This window comes from Tursiops truncatus, chromosome 8 (assembly GCF_011762595.2).
Source record: "Tursiops truncatus isolate mTurTru1 chromosome 8, mTurTru1.mat.Y, whole genome shotgun sequence".
Classification (NCBI taxonomy): Eukaryota; Metazoa; Chordata; class Mammalia; order Artiodactyla; family Delphinidae; genus Tursiops; species Tursiops truncatus.
In genome coordinates this window covers 14,686,891-14,704,656 of record NC_047041.1, presented here as the reverse complement: position 1 = coordinate 14,704,656, position 17,766 = coordinate 14,686,891, and the positions used below count along the sequence as shown (strand labels likewise).

At 49.0% G+C, this 17,766-nt stretch overlaps 1 protein-coding gene across 1 annotated transcript in view; it reads right to left on the bottom strand.

Annotated features, from left to right (window-relative positions):
• Positions 1–17,766, bottom strand: part of SMIM35 (small integral membrane protein 35) — a 59,765-nt gene that overhangs the window by 3,085 nt on the left and 38,914 nt on the right. The window contains 5 exon segments of the mRNA XM_073807949.1: positions 489–814; positions 1,941–2,014; positions 9,363–9,438; positions 9,441–9,484; positions 10,173–10,206. Of these exon segments, the coding sequence (XP_073664050.1) occupies positions 9,398–9,438; positions 9,441–9,484; positions 10,173–10,206 (119 nt within the window). The 3' untranslated portion in view covers positions 489–814; positions 1,941–2,014; positions 9,363–9,397.

Sequence of the window (17,766 nt, the reverse complement as noted above, 5' to 3'; positions counted from 1 at the left end):
TTAGGGGTTAGGGCTTCGACATATGAATGGGGGGACCACAAACATTCAGTCCACGACAGAGGCTTAACCAATAATCCAATTAAATGAGCAGGGACAGTGGGAAGAGAAGAAGTGACAGATTCAAAAGACAATGTGAAGGGAGAATTGGCAAGACTTGATGACAACCTGGAGTGAGAGAAACAGGAATCAGAGGTACTAATCATACTTCAATGTGGATGATGAGAAAAGTGAAATATGGCCGTGGAAGGGAGACATGGGCATGGGGGAAAAGGGGAGATGGTGAGTTCTGGAGTTGATATGACAGGTCAGCCAAGGAGACAATCCTCCAGCAGTTGGCAAGGCAGGCCTGGCCCTGGGTGAGGGCTCAGAGCTAAGGATTCGGATACGAAAGCGTTTGTGCTATGACCCACTTAGGTCAAGTTCTCATTCAAAGGTATGGAGAAGACCACCAAGCTCCTCTGCAGCCAATATACAGTTAAAACACTCACCTCATGATCGCCCAACCAGAGGAAAAGCAGGCTGCCATTCCTCTGCTCTTAGCCATGCCTGCGCTGGGCACCTGTCTTGCAGACCCCACTGTCATTGGTGCCATGTTGTTCCTTGGACAATCACAGCCCATCACAAGGGTGCAGCTGAGGGTTTTTAGTAAATCAGCTGATCTGTGGGGCTGGTTAGCTCTGGAGTAGGCACAGGGAGGGGTGCTGGTGATGATTGGTACATGACGAGCAAAGGTCTGGGTGTGGGTGCCACACCTGTATACCTCTACCTGCACAAGGAAGGAGGGGCTGGTGGAGGTTAAGTCCTCATGATGGCCCTGCAGAGAACAGAAACATTCTTCAGGATCCTGCTACCTAGTCATGCAAATCCTAGGCACCCCTCTACCTATCCCCCAGGGCACTCAAATCACCTGGGGGTACTTGTCTTCCTAAGCTTTTCCTCAAGGCCCAGAATTTCTAAGGCTAGTTCCCAGGGACCTGCTTAATAAACAAGTTCCAGGTGATCAAGTTGCAGGTGATTCCCATATACATTAAAGTCTGAGAGTCACTGCTTTCGAGAATAACTTGATGATTTGCTGCTTGTTCTATTAAACTCAACCCTTCTCTCCTCACTGCTCCTAGATGGTACCACCCAGTCCATACCTTTAAATGCCATCTGGATGCTGGTGACTTCCAAACGCCCAAGCAGGACTTCTCCCTAACTCTGCTGCCTCCTGAGCAGCTCCATTTAGATGTCTAGCACGCATCTCAAAAATATGTCTGCAGCAGAACTCTTGACTCCCTCACACACTCATTCCTCCCCCAGTCTTCCCCTCCTGAGTAAATGCACCATCATTTACCCAGTTGTTCATAACAAAAAACCAGGAGTCATCCCTTCACAACCCACATCTGATCCATCAGGTAGGTCCTATCAGCTCCACCTTCCAAATAGATGGTGAACCCAACCACTTGTCACCACCCCCACATGATCATCCTGGTCAAATCCATTATCATGTCTCACCTGGACCACTGTTCATCCCCTTCCTGCCCCTCTATTTCCACTCCGGCTCCGTTAGTCTAATCCAGCATGATCTGTACAGTATACTTACTCTAGTGCAGTAGCCAACGTGATCTTTATAACATACGACTCAGGTCATGTTATTCCCCTGCTGGAAGCCCTCTCCTTTGCTCTTGGTCTAAATCCAGATGAGCTGGTATCTGCCCACTCTCTCGACACACCTGCTGCAGCCTCCCCCTGCCCACTCTGCTTCAAGCTAATTTCCATCTCAGGTCATTTGCCCTTGTTCCTCCCAGGTCTTATCCTGCATTCCCTCCTCATTTAATTCACGTGTCTCCTCAAATGGAGACTCTTTGAAGAAGTCTCTCCTCACCACCCTCCCCAAGTATCCGCCCCATCTCTACTTCATCCCTCTATCCCCAGCTTACTTCCTTCAGAGCACTTACCATTATCTGAAGTGACGTGATCGATTTATGTGTTTATTTGCTCATAGTCTGTCTCTCCCAATAAAATATAAGATCTGTAAAGACAGGGACTTTATCTCTTTTGTTCACTCCTACATTCCCCAACTTCAGTTTGTATTTGTTGAAGGAATGAATGAGCAAGTAAATAAATGAACACAGACTTACAATATAAGGCTGTAAGTGCTGCCTTAGCCTAGACTGCCCCATCCAGAAGCAGAGCCTGATTCAAGGAATTGTGGGCAGGTGGTTTATTTAGAAGGCAATCAGAGGGAACAAGGGTGAGGGAACAGAAGAAGGAAAAGCCAAAACAAGAATATGTTATCAGGCTGGTCATGCTGAGAGCAACTGGACCCTGATCCCACTGGAATGTTTCTTGGAGCATAATAGAGGCCTCTTCCAACTGTCCCCTGAGCACTGACAGTAGAAGTCCTAATCCATCAGCTCCTGAACTTCACCGGCTGAGGCTTGCCCCAGAGATGTTGACTCATCTGTACTCTCGGGCTGCTGGTGAACAGGGCTGCATGGGCTCCCCCAGAACAGAAGGAGCCGGGGCAGAAAGCAAGTGATGTGCAGTGGGCACTGCAGAAGAGACTGGTTAGCACAAAGTCAGTCAGAGCCCACTCAGAACTGGCCAGAATCAGGGGTGGGGCCAAGAGGACGTAAGGGATCATAAGAAGCATCAGCTGAACGTGCTGTGATGGAGATGTGCACAGCGGTCCATAGGAGGGCCATTTGGTCCAGCTAGAGTGTTCAATGCACATTTGTTGGACTAAACTGAAAGGAGTAAAATACACGATTTATTAGATTATGCTAAGTGAGGTTGGGAGACTTCCAAAACTTGAGATATTGTAAGATCTGAGCCCACGGTTCAAACCTGGGGCAAAGAAACCACACATCTAGTAGAACAAGCACTGTGTGGCATGATACAATTGAGTAAAGAAAGCAAAACTTCCTCACATGGAGGAAGTGCCCATCAGTCCACCCAGGCTGAAAGGACCAATCCATGGACAAGCTTCCAAGCCAAGGTGGCTGGTCTGGAGATGCCCCAAGGGCAAAAGGGAAGAGGCAACAGACCCAGGGAGTGGACAGAATGCTCAGGAGTGGAATGGAACTCAGGACACCTGAGTTCTACCATCACCCAGCTCAATCTTGTCATGCCTCAGTCTTCTCATCTGCCACATGGAGAGAGTAATCTTCAATCTGACTCCTCTCATGAATGCATTGGGCATACTGCTGTCATCGAACATACAACATTCCATGCTCATTTCACTGTGAGCTCTTGGAGAGCAGAGACTCCTCTTGATTTCTCTCTGTATCCTTCACACCCAACCAATGGCTAACATATAGCATAGGTGCTCAGTACATTTTTGGATGAATACATGAATGCCTGAAGGAGTGGATTTCCTCACAGAGAAAAGCATGTGAAAGATGGTGAAGTAGTATAATGTCCACATATGAGATGGCAATGTGGTAATGGTAGCCTGAGGCTGAACGTATACTTGGGAGACATTAGACCGATCTGAAATGAAAGCAGTCAGGATATAAATTTGATTTTATTTTCAGGCTCGTCATCTTCTCGGCTTCATCATATTATACCATGATTATTCCCTTCTCTGCTGTTTTCACCCTATAGCTCTTAGGTGTTGGAGGGACTCAGGGCTACAGACTAAAGAGGAAGCCTAGAGCAAGGGGATGTGGTGAGGAGGCGAGGCAAGGGACCGTGAAAACATTGAACATGCAGCCATTCACCCCTTCAGCAAACATTCATTGGGCACCTGTCACGGGTGGGCCGTCTGGGAATACAGCCAGTGACAAGACACGATCCGTCTCTTCCTTGGCTCACCTCTGCAGTGGACACACACACACACACACACACACACACACACACACACTCAGAGGTGTCTCTGCCTCCCTCCTTCCCTGCCTCCCTCCCCCAGCACTGTGGAACTGAAGTCACCCACACTCTGAAATAGCCTTGCAGCTGGAAGGGGTCTCAGAATCCTTAAGTCCAGTGGCAGCCTTATACAAACAAGGCACCTGGGACCCACCAGCTCCTGGGGCTAGACCTGAAGATGAGGCTTCTTACATTTTCCACCCCTCTGCCTCTCTACGGCTCCCTGCTTGTGTATGAGAAACCTCATCCTAGGCTTTGGGGATGGGGAGACTACCCCCATGTCTCTGCAGGAAAAATCCAAGAGACAGGGAGTCTACCAGGATCTCTAGCACTTCCCCACCTGTTGTTTTGTTGGCCTGTTGCTGCTCTGGGCAGACAGAACATTTTCACTTCTGGTCCCCAAGTGTGAGAATTCACCAGGCCACTGGCTTCCTGTTTTGTACCAGATCTGCTTAAATATCACTGTTTCTAGATGGTTTTTGATCACTAAGCACTTTAAAAAAGTAATGATAGACTGATCTACTCCCACTTTGAGGTTCTCAGAACCCTGGGCCAGAGAGAGGGACACCATAGACACTGGGCCCTCCATCCGTGGTCAGTGGCATGGAGCAAGGTCATTACAACTGAAAAGGAAGCTACAGGAGAGCAGAGCTCCCCCCTCACCTGTCCAGCTACTTCATGGGTTTGGCCATTATCTCTCAAATAGAAAAAGTCACTGTGAGCACTTTCTCCAGATCTGTATCAGTTGATGATCAAAGGGTTGAACATGATTGAGGACAGAAAGAGAAAATCGAAAGTTTTGGTTTTCCGAGCACCTGGGATTGGACCAGGGATGAAGCAACACCCAAGATTCCCTGAAGAGACTGAAGAATCTTTCAACATAATTTCCTGAGGAGTTCCTGGCTATGGCCAGAGCCGTGCAAGGTACCATAAAGAACTCAGAAAAAGTATAAGATCTGAATTTTGCCGCAAAAAGTACCCATCAAATAGGAGAAAGCGAGGTTAATCTCAAGAGAGACTGGATTCCTGCACAGTGCCTAGCACAGTTCCTGGCCTATTAGAGAAACTGCATGAATGAATAAATACAAGGGAATGATCAAGAATTAAGTTATGGTAGCCAGAGAGTATTTGTAATTAAAACTCAGAAGACAAGAAGATCCATAGATGTTGAAGAAGTTTCTCTGGAGAAGTGAAAATTGAGATGACCTAAAGAATGCACAGAATTTGATGATTTGGAGGTGAAAGGGGATATAAAAAATAAAAGAAAGAATGAGGAATGGGTCAGTGGGAAGCTCAGGGCTGAGGACAAGGCCTGAAGAGGCCAGGCTTCTGAGAAGCCCTTCTCACCACACGAGGGGACCTGGGAAAGAGATTAGAGACCAGAGCGAGGGGGCCAGGGAGCTCAGGGAGCTGCTAGCTTGGGCAGAGGCTAAAAGTGAGCAAGAGTTATAAAGACAACACATTCTTGCCTAGCCTTAAGCAAATCATTTCACCAGACCCTGAGCCTCTGTTCCTTCACCTGTGAGGCTGGGAGGATGAAGTGACACAGTGCATTTGAAGTCCCTGCTTTGCACAGATCTTTGTTCAGCAAATGTTAGCGTTTTACCTTCCTGCTCAAGAAGGGCTCGGTCGGGAATGGTCCAGTCTCGTGAGCTGGTCAGACCTAGCCAAGGTCAAAGAAAGACTGAGTAATATTTAGGATCCTAAACCATCAGGGTCTAAGGGAACTGCAGCCATCACCTTTCGGCTGCCACCTCCTGAGTTAGAGAGTTATAACTACACTTTGTAGTATACTTGCCTCTTTTGTGTATTGAATGCCTCCCAAGTGACAGGTGCTGTGCTAAACACAGAGAGTACAGAGATTAGAAGGTGAAACTCTTTTTCTCCTTCAAGTAAAAGAGAGGAACCTTGGAGAAGTAGTCCAGTCCTCGATGGCCAGATGCTGAATTTGAAGCCCAGGGTGGTGAAGTGACAGCCCATGGCCACACAGCATGGCAGGACAGGTCAAGACCAGACCCTGTTCTACAGTGTTCAACCCTCCTCCCACCAGCCCCGAGATCAGGCTGCATCTGTGAGGCCTCAGATTCTACTCAGGCTCCAATGCAGTCAATGTGGCTGGCTGTGCAGCCTTAGGCAAAGCATACACCTCTCTGAGCCTCAGCCTCTCCATATGTAAAATGGGACCAGTAATCATCTCCACGTCACAAGGTTGCTACAAGGTTCAAGACACAGTAACACGCATGGAAATGCGTTGTACTCTGCAGACTGCGTATTGTATCAGCAGTTTCTGCTCTTCCTCATGTCACCTTGGCGTCTTTCTCTAGAACAAGGCAGCCTTCTGTGGCCAGAGAAACTGGGTGTTTCTCTCCACTCAGCAGGCATCTATTAAGCCCCGCCTATGGACTCCACTTTTAGCAGTTACTAAAAACCTGTGGGACGTAACCCTGCCTGATCGGGTGACCTCAAGTCTAGAGTCCTGAGGGAAGCCACAGGCAAGATGAGACTTAAGCCAACCGTGGAGACTAGATGTGGCTGGGGGTGGGGGGAGTGGGGAGGAGAAGGCATTCTAGGCAAAGGCAGCCCTGGCAAAGACACCAAAGAGGAACCTGGTGGCAGTGAACATGGGAAGGGCCACGGAACTGCTGACACTCGTGACCGCTTCCTGGCTCCTGGGGCCAGTGAGATGAGGAATAGTTAAGGGGAGAAGGAGGGCCTGGGGGGGGGGGGGGGTCGGTGCTGGCACGGCCATGGGTCTGGGTGCCCAGCCAATGCCCACACCAACCAGACTTGAAGCCAGATTTCTCAGCATCTTCTCCCTTATCATTTCTGAATCAGCTGGAATCTGCCCCCAACGGAAACATGTAGAATCCAGGGTAAAGAAAGCCGTGCTAGCCGGTCAGACTACGGAAGTCAGGAAAACGAGGGGGAGGCAGAGAGGACAGGGAACGCGTCAGAGGACCCAAAAAGAGGAAGTGGCCCAGTCTCAGTTCTGCTCCCAACTGAGGAGCAGAATGGAGGAAATACCCTCCTTTCTCCCAGCCCTCGGCAGCTGTCTCTGTCTCCTAACCTGAAGCCACCAAACCGGGGGCCGAGACCGCTTGGGCTCTGGGCCCCATCCTTTCTGTTTTTCCCAAGGCCGCTGAGTTCTGAGCACTTTCAGGGGCCTAGGACAGTCCTGCCGGGGCTGCAGACCCAGGATCCACACTGAGCAGGGCATAGCTGAGAGTTTATTGAGGCTGGACACCCCCTGGGTTAAGCAATGGGGCTCAGCCCTCAGAACTGAAATGCAAGGAAGAAGGACACCAAAGTCAGCCCTTCCCCGGCAATAGGTCTTCAAGGAAGGGAGGGATCTAAAGTCACTGGGGGGCTCTTCCCCAGCGCCACCTACTCAGGAATAGAGGAGTTAGGGCCCAGCTGAAGACCTCCAAATCCGGAGCTTTGGTTTATTAAGCTGGAGCCTGGCTACATTGAGAGAATGGACCCCAGACCCCGGAGGGAAGTAAGGGGATAGCAGCTATAAGTCCCCTCTCCTTCCTTCCTTCCTTCCTCCCTCCCTCCCTCCCTCCCTCCCTCCCTCCCTTCCTCCCTCCCTCCCTCCCTCCTTCCCTTCCTTCCTTCCTTCCTTCCTCGGCAATCTGCTAGAACCCAAAGTAAGAAAGAAACCAGGCCTCAGGAAAGAGAGGATAGGAGGACAAATACCATGACTTCTCTCCTCCTCGCCTATCATGGTCCTGGGCTTCTGCATCTTGTCCACCTTGTTGCTGGGACATGGGCAGGGAGACCAGTGTCTGGTAGTTCTAACTGCAGTTTCAGCAGTGGCAGGGCCCCCTCAGGCCCTGCTCCATCCACAGCTGCCCCAGGAACTCAATCTCTCTGGATTGAACAACTCTGCATTAAGTACCTACTAAGCTGACATCCCAGTTCAGGCCCCACCTCGGGTCCAGTAGGGCACAGACCGGAGGAAGGAGTGATGACACACGAACAAACTGTTCTCCTGTCACAAAGCTACACTTGGTTCTTGATTTCCCGTGCGCACGATCTGTTTTTCTCAGGCTAACCTTGGTTCCTCTTCCCCACTCTCACCATTTCTGGTCCACTTTCCACATCACAAGGCAGGCCTTGCATGGGAAATGGAGAACATGGGAGATTGAGCTTGCCACACCATGCCCACCCCATCACAGGAAGCTAAAAACAAGAATGTGTTTCTAGACCGTTCTCAGCACCGCCCTCAAAATTGTTTGGGAGGCACCAAGGCTGGTCAGAAGCAGGGAAAACAGGCCCCGGTGGTGGACATGTGTGTGGGAGGGCATGAGGGGTTGGGGGACTTGCTGAAAGTGCCGGAACCAAGTTCGAGTCAAGGCCTAAGCTCAGCCTTCAGCCCTTAGGGGAACTTGGCTTCTGGTAGGAAGGTTGAAAGTGGAATCACCCTCCCTCCCGCATGACTTTGCCTATGGAGGATGTGACAGGTTTTCTGGCCCTTGTGTCAGTCCTGCAGGGAAGTGACTGGGGATGCCCCAGGTAGCAGGTCCCACCCACAGTGGCCAGCTGGGCACCTGGAACTCCGCCCGCAGGCTCAGAGGCCTCCCGGGAATCAGCCCTTTCTCGCTGGGACGCGGCCATCTCTGTTTCTGTGAGAAAGCCACCGTGACTCCACAGGCTCTGTCCCCAGAGGCCTGACTCTCCTGGGGGACTCTCATGCCACAGGCTGGTGGTGTCCCCAGAGAAAACTCCTCAGTGTTCACAAGAGGGGGTCAGGCCAGGCCTTGAAGACCTAGGGGTGGAGGCAGGGGAGGCTGGGAGGGGCAGGTGCTGAGCCAGGAGCCTCCTCCTGCAGAAAGAAAAAAAGGGAAAGTGACAAAGAGATGAGTCTCGGGAAAGATTCCTCTAAACCATTCCTCTAAACCAGGGCAGAGGGAGGAACACGCGGAAGAGGTGAGTGTGGGGTCCTGTGGGGAAGAGATGAGAGAGAAACTGAGGGTCTGTGAGGGACTCCTGGAGGGAGGAAATGTTTAGATGAGAGAAAGCAACTGAGCTGTGAAGAGGGATGGGCTTGAAGGCGGGCGAGGAAAGGTGTGACCAAAGGGTCAGCCAGCCAGGAAACAGGCATGGCTCCTGGGCTTAGAAAGTTCAGAAGCTCTACAGCAATGCTTCTTGGAGAGGGTGGCCATCTGGAATCTTCATCTCAGAGCAAAGGGTTGAGATACAAAGCTCTATTCTAGAAATTTCCATCTGATCAGAAATAGAACTTCCCCAGGAAAGAAAGGCAGGACATGGGTCAAGTGGAAAAGGAGCGGCCCAGGGCTAGCAGGAGGTGGGGAGTGGGAGACAGCACGACCCCAGGCCTTCATTCCTGAGATCGTCCCCTACAGCACTCACTCTCCAGGAGGCGGGGGATGAACCAAATCACCTCCGGGTTCCAAGCAGTCCTTGGTGCTAGGCTTGGGTGCCTGGACCATCTGAGGACCACACTGGGACATCAGACTCACTCAGCTCACCAACCTTCCACTCACCTCTCTGGGGCTCCAGAAAGCTGCTGCTACCCTCATCAGACCAACCTGTTGGAGAACTTCATGGAGCCGCCATCCGGCCACTGATGGTGAAGGGTGGACCCATCTCCAGATCCTTCATGTTCCTGAGAAAGGTGAGCCAATCAAGTTACTGGGGCTGAGAACAAGACCTCTCCCTGGGACCAGAGCATGGGAAGAACTTCTGGCAGTGACTCACTGACTCACTGGCTTATCTTCCAGAATCAGAGCTACCCCATCTCTCAGGCCAGATGAGAAGCTGCCATGTGACAAAGAGCAGATGAGATGACTTATCACAAGAGGAGTTTCCAAACCCCACACCCTGAAGGCCTGATTGTCTTCATTTGACAGCATCTTATGCCTGAGATTAAATTATCTGTAATCAGGCAGGTGTCCACCACAGACAGTGAAATGCTTGAAGACAGAAGCTATGCCCAGTTATCTTTGTACCCTTAGAAACTAACACCACAATACCTGCTACACTAGATCTTTACCGAATACACGATGGGTGAATGAATAAAGGAATGAATGGATGGTTGGATGGTGCCTGCCCAGGGGTGGATGCTAAGAGGAGCACTGTCATTTGGATCTTACATGGTCCTGTCCATGTTCAAGTTTTCGTTCATGGAACTTTCTAGATGGACCCTGGCTCCTTCCTTTTCTCTTGTTTGTTTAGGGACATGGGGAGGACACAGGGAAGGCGAGCAGTGAATTTGAGTTCCATCTTTGGTTCTTTCTCAAGCATACCTAACCCCCCATGCCCATCCCACCCAGATCTGCCCTGAATCTACTCACCGGATTTGGTACAAGTTGAAGACAAAATTAGACCCTAGAAAGACAATCAGAAAAGAGAGGGTTAGTACCTACAGGGAGAGCGGTCCATCACTCTTCTGGGAGCATCTAGTTCTCCCTCACCCCTGTCTGGAAGGTGTGGGGTGGCTAGGCAGGGCTGCAGGATGCCATGGGAGGTTCCCAGTCCCTCAGCGTCTGCCCTCCTGCCCCAGACCCATGGGTACACCCCTTCTTCCCAGACAGAACCACCAGTTTCTGAGGATAGATCCTGCCACTGGGGATCCCTCCATCAGGGGCACTGATTACTCTGCGAAGGAGGCTTGAATCTAGACTCTGTGACTTTAGCCTCATCCTCATCTATAAAAAAGAGAGACTAAAAATTTCATCTTCGCATGTAATTTTAAAAAAAATCATACTAGGCTTGTGCATTGGCACATAGTAGGTGCTCAACAGACATCCACGGAAGCTGTTGAACTTAACTGCAGATCTGGGAGATGTCCTCTGCCTCTTGGCACTCCAGCGTGCCCTCCCAGTCCTCCTGGGTCCTATGGGAAGGGCAGATATGGATCAGAGCTGGGAGCAGCCCAGCAAATTCCAGGACACGCCCAGTGAGGCTGACGCATCAGCAAGCTTAGGAGAGAGTCCCAAGAGAGGGCAGGGCAAGAGAGGCTCTAGGAGCCAGGGTAGGAGACAGCTGCAGCTTGGCCTGTCTAGCACATCACCCTCAGCCTTGTGGCCCGCACAGGCCTGGGAGGTGGACTCCTGTGAGCTCTGAAGGACAAGGAAGCTGACTGCTTGCTGGGGGAGAAGAGCCTCCACTCCCTCAGTAAAGGCCCCACCCGCTCCCCCCACACACCTCAAGCGCTCAGCCACCCACCCAAGTCTTCAACCACCGCGGCCACCACAGGAAATATTTTTGCATGACTCCGTGCTGAAGAGTTTGCAGCCCCGCCTGGCCTGAGCCCTCTCGCGGCCCCGTACTCCAACTGACTGCATCATGTTCCAAATGTCCTCTCCTCCCTCCCCACTGCCATCAAAATGACTGTCCCCTAGGAATCTGGATCCTGGCCAGCTAGTTCAGCTAAGTCATGCTAAGATGTGAATGTCTGATACCTGATTTTTTAGAGTCAGCTTGTTTCTCCAAAGTAACAGTCCTCTGACAGTAGAGATAATTTGGAGCTGGGAAGCCTTCCTGAAGCTGTAGGCTTTCTCCGTGTTGAAAAAGGCACTGCTGTTTGGGGAGAAGCCCAGGACGTCTCTCCTCTGCATGAAGCAGGAAGGGCAGCCTGGAGGGCCCCCGAGAGCAGAGACACACAGATCCTTGATCCTCTGCCCACAAAGCCCTCGTATGTGGTAGCAGGGTGTTAACCCCTGGGCTCTGTTTGCTGCTTATACTTATCACTTCTTCCCTGTTTGTGGTATGAGCTCTTGGTTAGATTTATATTTTATCTGTAAAGGCAAACCAAGAAAAAGAGCGAAAGAGAGGGAGGGAGAGAGAGAGAGAGACTGGAAACGTGCTGAAGCAGAAGCAGAGCAGGAAACCAGGTTTGTAGGGAGAAGCTGACCATGGGGGCACACGGAGACAACCCACCCCTGCTGGGGCAGGGAAGGAAGAGGCAGGGCAGCCCCACTCCTGCTGGATGAGGGGCCAGGAGTGTGAAAGAATCATCTGATTCCCCATCTCCATGGCTTGGTGTCTTGAGGCTCCAGAGGTGTCCCCAAGAGGCCAGAGGTGCAAGGTTATGCACAGCCTTTGGTACCGCAGGCTTGCACGCGAAGCCCATGCCCATCGTTAGCAAACCCCTGTCCCTCGCAAGACTTCAATTTGCTCTTATGAAAAATAAGCATAATAATGAACACACATGGAGTTGTGGTGATTAGTGGAGATGCCAATATATAGAGCACTTGGGAGAGGACCTGGCATACAGGAAGTGTTCAGTAGATGTTAATTACATCATTACTGTTGTTGTCATAATTATCATCAAGTAGTGAATTGTATTCTTAAATATTTCACAATTTCCCCCACCCTAGCCTTTCCCTCTCCCATGCCCCTGATCCTTCTTCCCATTAAAGCAGCCACGTTATTCTCTGAGAGAGTATGACAGCCAAATGCAGGGAGAAAGGGTCTCTCCTCCTACTTTTAGATTCCAAAAGCCCAGACCCTTAGAGAAATGGCAAGGATTCCCAACTGAATCTGAGAAGATTACTCTTCTCAGTATACTAGGGGAAAATTTCCAGCCTGGGGGAGGGGAAGGGAGAAAGTGAGGTAAGAGAGATGGGAAAAAAGCACTGGAAAACATTGAAAAGATGTCAATGGGCCACAGAGAAAAAGTCCTTACTCCCCGATCGAAGTGGAGCCCCGGGGAGGCAACAGAATTCCCAGGTAGAGTTGTGGGATCCGAGAGCTGGACTGAGCCCCAGAGAGACAGCAGGAGCCCAGTAAGGGAGACCTTCAAGATGGTGGAGGAGTAAGACGTGGAGATCACCTTCCTCCCCATAAATACACCAGAAATACATCTACACGTGGAACAACTCCTACAGAACACCTACCGAACGCTGGCAGAAGACCTCAGACCTCCCAAAAGGCAAGAAACTCCCCACGTACCTGGGCAGGGCAAAAGAAAAAAGGAAAAACAGAGACAAAAGAATAGGGACGGGACCTGCAACAGTGGGAGGGAGCTGTGGAGGAAAGGTTTCCACACACTAGGAAGCCCCTTCACTGGTAGAGAAGTGGTGGGGGGGGCGGGCTTCAGAGCCACGGAGGAGAGCGCAGCAACAGGGGTGCGGAGGGCAAAGCGGAGAGATTCCCACACAGAGGATCGGTGCTGACCAGCACTCACCAGCCCGAGAGGCTTGTCTGCTCACCCGCCGGGGCGGGCTGGGCTGGGAGCTGAGGCTCGGGCGAGGTCAGACCCCAGAGAGAGGACTGGGGGTGGCTGAGTGAACACAGCCTGAAGGGGGCTAGTGCGCCACGGTTAGCCGGGAGGGAGTCCGGGAAAAAGTCTGCACCTGCCTAAGAGGCAAGAGACCATTGTTTCGGGATGCACGAGGAGAGCGGATTCAGAGCACCGCCTAAACGACCTCTAGAGACGGGCATGAGACGCTAAGGCTGCTGCTGCCGCCACCAAGAAGCCTGTGTGCGAGCACAGGTCACTATCCACACCCCCCTTCCGGGGAGCCTGTGCAGCCCGCCACTGCCAGGGTCCCGGGATCCAGGGACAACTTCCCCGGGAGAACACACGGCGCGCCTCAGGCTGGTGCAACGTCATGCCGGCCTCTGACGCAGGCTCGCCCTGCACTCCGTACCCCTCCCTTCCGCCGGCCTGAGTGAGCCAGAGCCCCCAGTCCACTGCTCCTTGAACCCCGTCCTGTCTGGGCGGGAACAGACGCCCTCCGGCAACCTACATGCAGAGGTGGGTCCAAATCCAAAGCTGAACCCCGGGAACTGTGCAAACAAAGAAGAAAAAGGGAAATCTCTCCCTGCAGCCTCAGGAGCAGCGGATTAAATCTCCACAATCAACTTGAGGTACCTGCATCTGTGGAATACCTGAATAGACAACGAATCATCCCAAAATTGAGGCGGTGGACTTTGGGAGCAACTGTAGACTTGGGGTTTGCCTTCTGCATCTAATCTGTTTCTGGTTTTATGTTCATCTTAGTTTAGTATTTAGAGTTTATTATCATTGGTGGATTTGTTTATTGATTTGGTTGCTCTCTTCCTTTTTTTTTTTTTTTTTTTTTTTCGGTACGCGGGCCTCTCACTGTTGTGGCCTCTCCCGTTGCGGAGCACAGGCTCCGGACGCGCAGGCTCAGCGGCCATGGCTCACGGGCCCAGCCGCTCTGCGGCATGTGGGATCTTCCCGGACCGGGGCACGAACCCGTGTCCCCTGCATCGGCAGGCAGACTCTCAACCACTGCGCCACCAGGGAAGACCGCTCTCTTCCTTTTTTTATATATATATATATAAATTTTTTTTTCGTTTTTCTCTTTTTGTGAGTGTGTATGTGTATGCTTCTTTGTGTGATTTCATATGCATAGCTTTGCTTTTACCATTTGTCCAAGGGTTCTGTCTGTCCTTTTTGTTTTTAGTATAGTATTTAGCGCATGTTATCATTGGTGGATTTGTTTATTGGTTTGGTTGCTCTCTTCTTTCTTTCTTTTTATATAACTTTTTAATTTTTATTTTTAATAATTTTTTTACTTTAATAACTTTTTAAAATTTTATTATTATTTTCTTTCTTTCTTTTTTTTCCTCCCTTTTCATTTGAGCTGTGTGGCTGACAGGGTCTTGGTGCTCCGGCCGGGTGTCAGGCCTGTGCCTCTGAGGTGGGAGAGACGAGTTCAGGACATTGGTGCACCAGAGACCTCCCGGCTCCACGTAATATCAAACGGCGAAAGCTCTCCCAGAGATCTCCATCTCAATGCTAAGACCCAGCCCCACTCAACAACCAACAAGCTACAATGCTGGACACCCTATGCCAAACAACTAGCAAGACAGGAACACAACCCCACCCATTAGCAGAGAGGCTGCCTAAAATCATAATAAGGTCACAGACACCTCAAAACACACCACTGGACGCAGTCCTGCCCAACAGAAAGAAAAGATCCAGCCTCATCCACCAGAACACAAGCACCAGTCCCCCCCCGGCACCAGGAAGCCGACACAACCCACTGAACCAACCTTAGCCACTGGGGTCAGACACCAAAAACAACAGAAACTACAAACCTGCAGCCCTACCCCAAACACAGTAAGTTAAGCAAAATGAGAAGACAGAGAAACACACAGCAGTTGAAGGAGCAAGGTAAAAACCCACCACACCAAACAAATGAAGAGGAAATAGGCAGTGTACCTGAAAAAGAATTCAGAGTAATGATAGTAAAATGATCCAAAATCTTGGAAATAGAATGAAGAAAATGCAAGAAATGTTTAACAAGGACCTAGAAGAACTAAAGAGCAAACAAACAATGATGAACAACACAATAAATGAAATTAAAAATTCTCTAGAAGGAATCATAGCAGAATAACTGAGGCAGAAGAACGGATAAGTGACCTGGAAGATAAAATAGTGGGAATAACTACCACAGAGCAGAATAAAGAAAAAAGAATGAAAAGAATTGAGGACAGTCTCAGAGAGCTCTGGGACAACATTAAACGCACCAACATTCAAATTATAGGGGTCCCAGAAGAAAAAGAGAAAAAGAAAGGGACTGAGAAAATATTTGAAGAGATTGTAGTTGAAAAGCAAATATTTTCTCCATTCTGAGGGTTGTCTTTTCATCTTGTTTATGGTTTCCTTTGCTGTGCAAAAGCTTTTAAGTTTCATTAGGTCCCATTTGTTTATTTTTGTTCTTATTTCATTACTCTAGGAGGTGGATCAAAAAAGATCTTGCTATGATTTATGTCAACTAAAAATAGAATTACCATATGATCCAGCAATCCCACTACTGGGCATATACCCAGAGAAAACCATAATTCAAAAAGACACATGCACCCCAATGTTCACTTTAGCACTATTTACAATAGCCATGTCATGGAAGCAACCTAAGTGTCCATTGACAGATGAATGGATAAAGAAGATGTGGCACATATATACAACGGAGTATTACTCAGCCAAAAAAGGAAAAAACTGAGTTATTTGTAGTGAGGTGGGTGGACCTAGAGTCTGTCATACAGAGTGAAATAAGTCAGAAAGAGAAAAACAAATACCGTATGCTAACACATATATATGGAATCTAAAAAAACAAAAAAAATTGTTCTGAAGAGCCTAGGGGCAGGACAAGAATAAAGACGCAGGTGTAGAGAACGGAATTGAGGACACGGGGAGTAGGAAGGGTAAGCTGGGACGAAGTGAGAGAGTGGCATGGACATATATACACTACCAAATGTAAAATAGATAGCTAGTGGGAAGCAGCTGCATAGCACAGGGAGATCAGCTAGGTGCTTTGTGACCACCTAGAGGGGTGGGATAGGGAGGGTGGGAGGGAGGCGCAAGAGGGAGGGGATATGGAGATATATGTATACATATAGCTGATTCACTTTGTTATACAGCAGAAACTAACACAATATTTCAAAGCAATTATACTCCAATAAAGATGTTAAAAATAAAATAAAGGAAGTTTACAGGAAGAGAAAGATTTAGGAAGCAAACTGAAGAACACATAATATTTTTATGGAGATAATATATTCAATAGAAATAGAAAGTAATAGAATAGATATCATTAAAAACTAAATTACTAACAAAGAAAAAACTTGAGGAAAGCACAGAGGATGGGAAGAAAAATACAAAGCGATTAAAGAAATTAGAGGAAAAACTAATACTTATGGAAGACCAAGATAATCCTACTAAGGAAAATTGGCAATCCTGAGGTAGAGAACCCAATAAATTAAATAGAAAATGTTTTCAAATATATAGTAAAAGAGAATTTCCCTGAATGGGGGGTGGGGTGGGGTGGGGAATGGCATCTGCCAATTAAGTGTATACCAGGTTCTAGGAAATATTGATTCAGAATACTGAAGATCAATGTACATTCTAATTAAAGTGCTGTTCTAGTTATTAAGCTATTGTTTCTCAACTTCAAGCCCACCCTCTATATCCAGTTTTGTGATGTTACAGCTGGGACTCTGCAGACCCCATTTCTCCTTTGCCAGACAGGGGAGGTTCTGCCAATAGAGGTTGACACCAGGAGACTGAAAGACTGGAGGATAAAGAAGGGACTTGCTCAGTTCTGTCTACTTCCTGTTGTCTTCTTGTGGATTTCCTACTACTGTCAGCATCACCTATTGCTTCTTTTTCACCCCAGCAGTTTCTTCTACAGTTGGGTCTAGTTTTCAGTTTTTCCAAAGTCATAAAACCAGTCTCATTACTCCCTACCCTCCGCTCCAGAAGCATGAGCATCAGACAGTCAAAGCCCCGTCCCCCAAAGGTCTGAGGTTCTCCTCAAATCTCCATGTTTTAATAGTCCCAGGTTCTTTACTTTGTTCTCCCAGTCCTACGGGTAGTAGCTCTTCTTGCAATTGCTACCTCCATGATACCTTAGTATTCTCTATCTGCCTTATCACTTAGCTAGGTAGCAATTCTCTATAATAAATTCTCTCTGTTAAAATACCTGGTAAGGTTTCTGTTTCCTTTACTGGACCCTGACTTTCCAGGCAGAAATATAAAAACCTTTTAGGGGAAGGGCAGGGTGATGAAACATAATTTAGGCTGATCTCAGCTTTCTTCACAGAAAATTAATGCCAGGAGACAATAGATCATTGTCTACAAAGTTCTAAGGGGAAAAGAAAAAAGTGAAACCCCAGAAATATTTTATCCAGCCAAGGTATTGATCAAATATAAAGACAATAGGCAGACATTCTCAAATATAAAAGAACTTAAGGAACAGAATCACTGTTTTTTGTCCCAACTGCAGTTGGTGGGGAGAATGGCACCAGAATGGCCCTGAGCAAGATGAAGAGGGTGTCTGTGGTGGAGAGCTGTTTAATGCAAGGTGTCTGATTCCACGTGGGGTGAGGAAGATGTCCATGAGGAGGGGATGCCTGGTATGAGGAGTCAGGTAAAAGAGGAAAGAGGAAGGTAGTCAAACATGGGATGTCAGG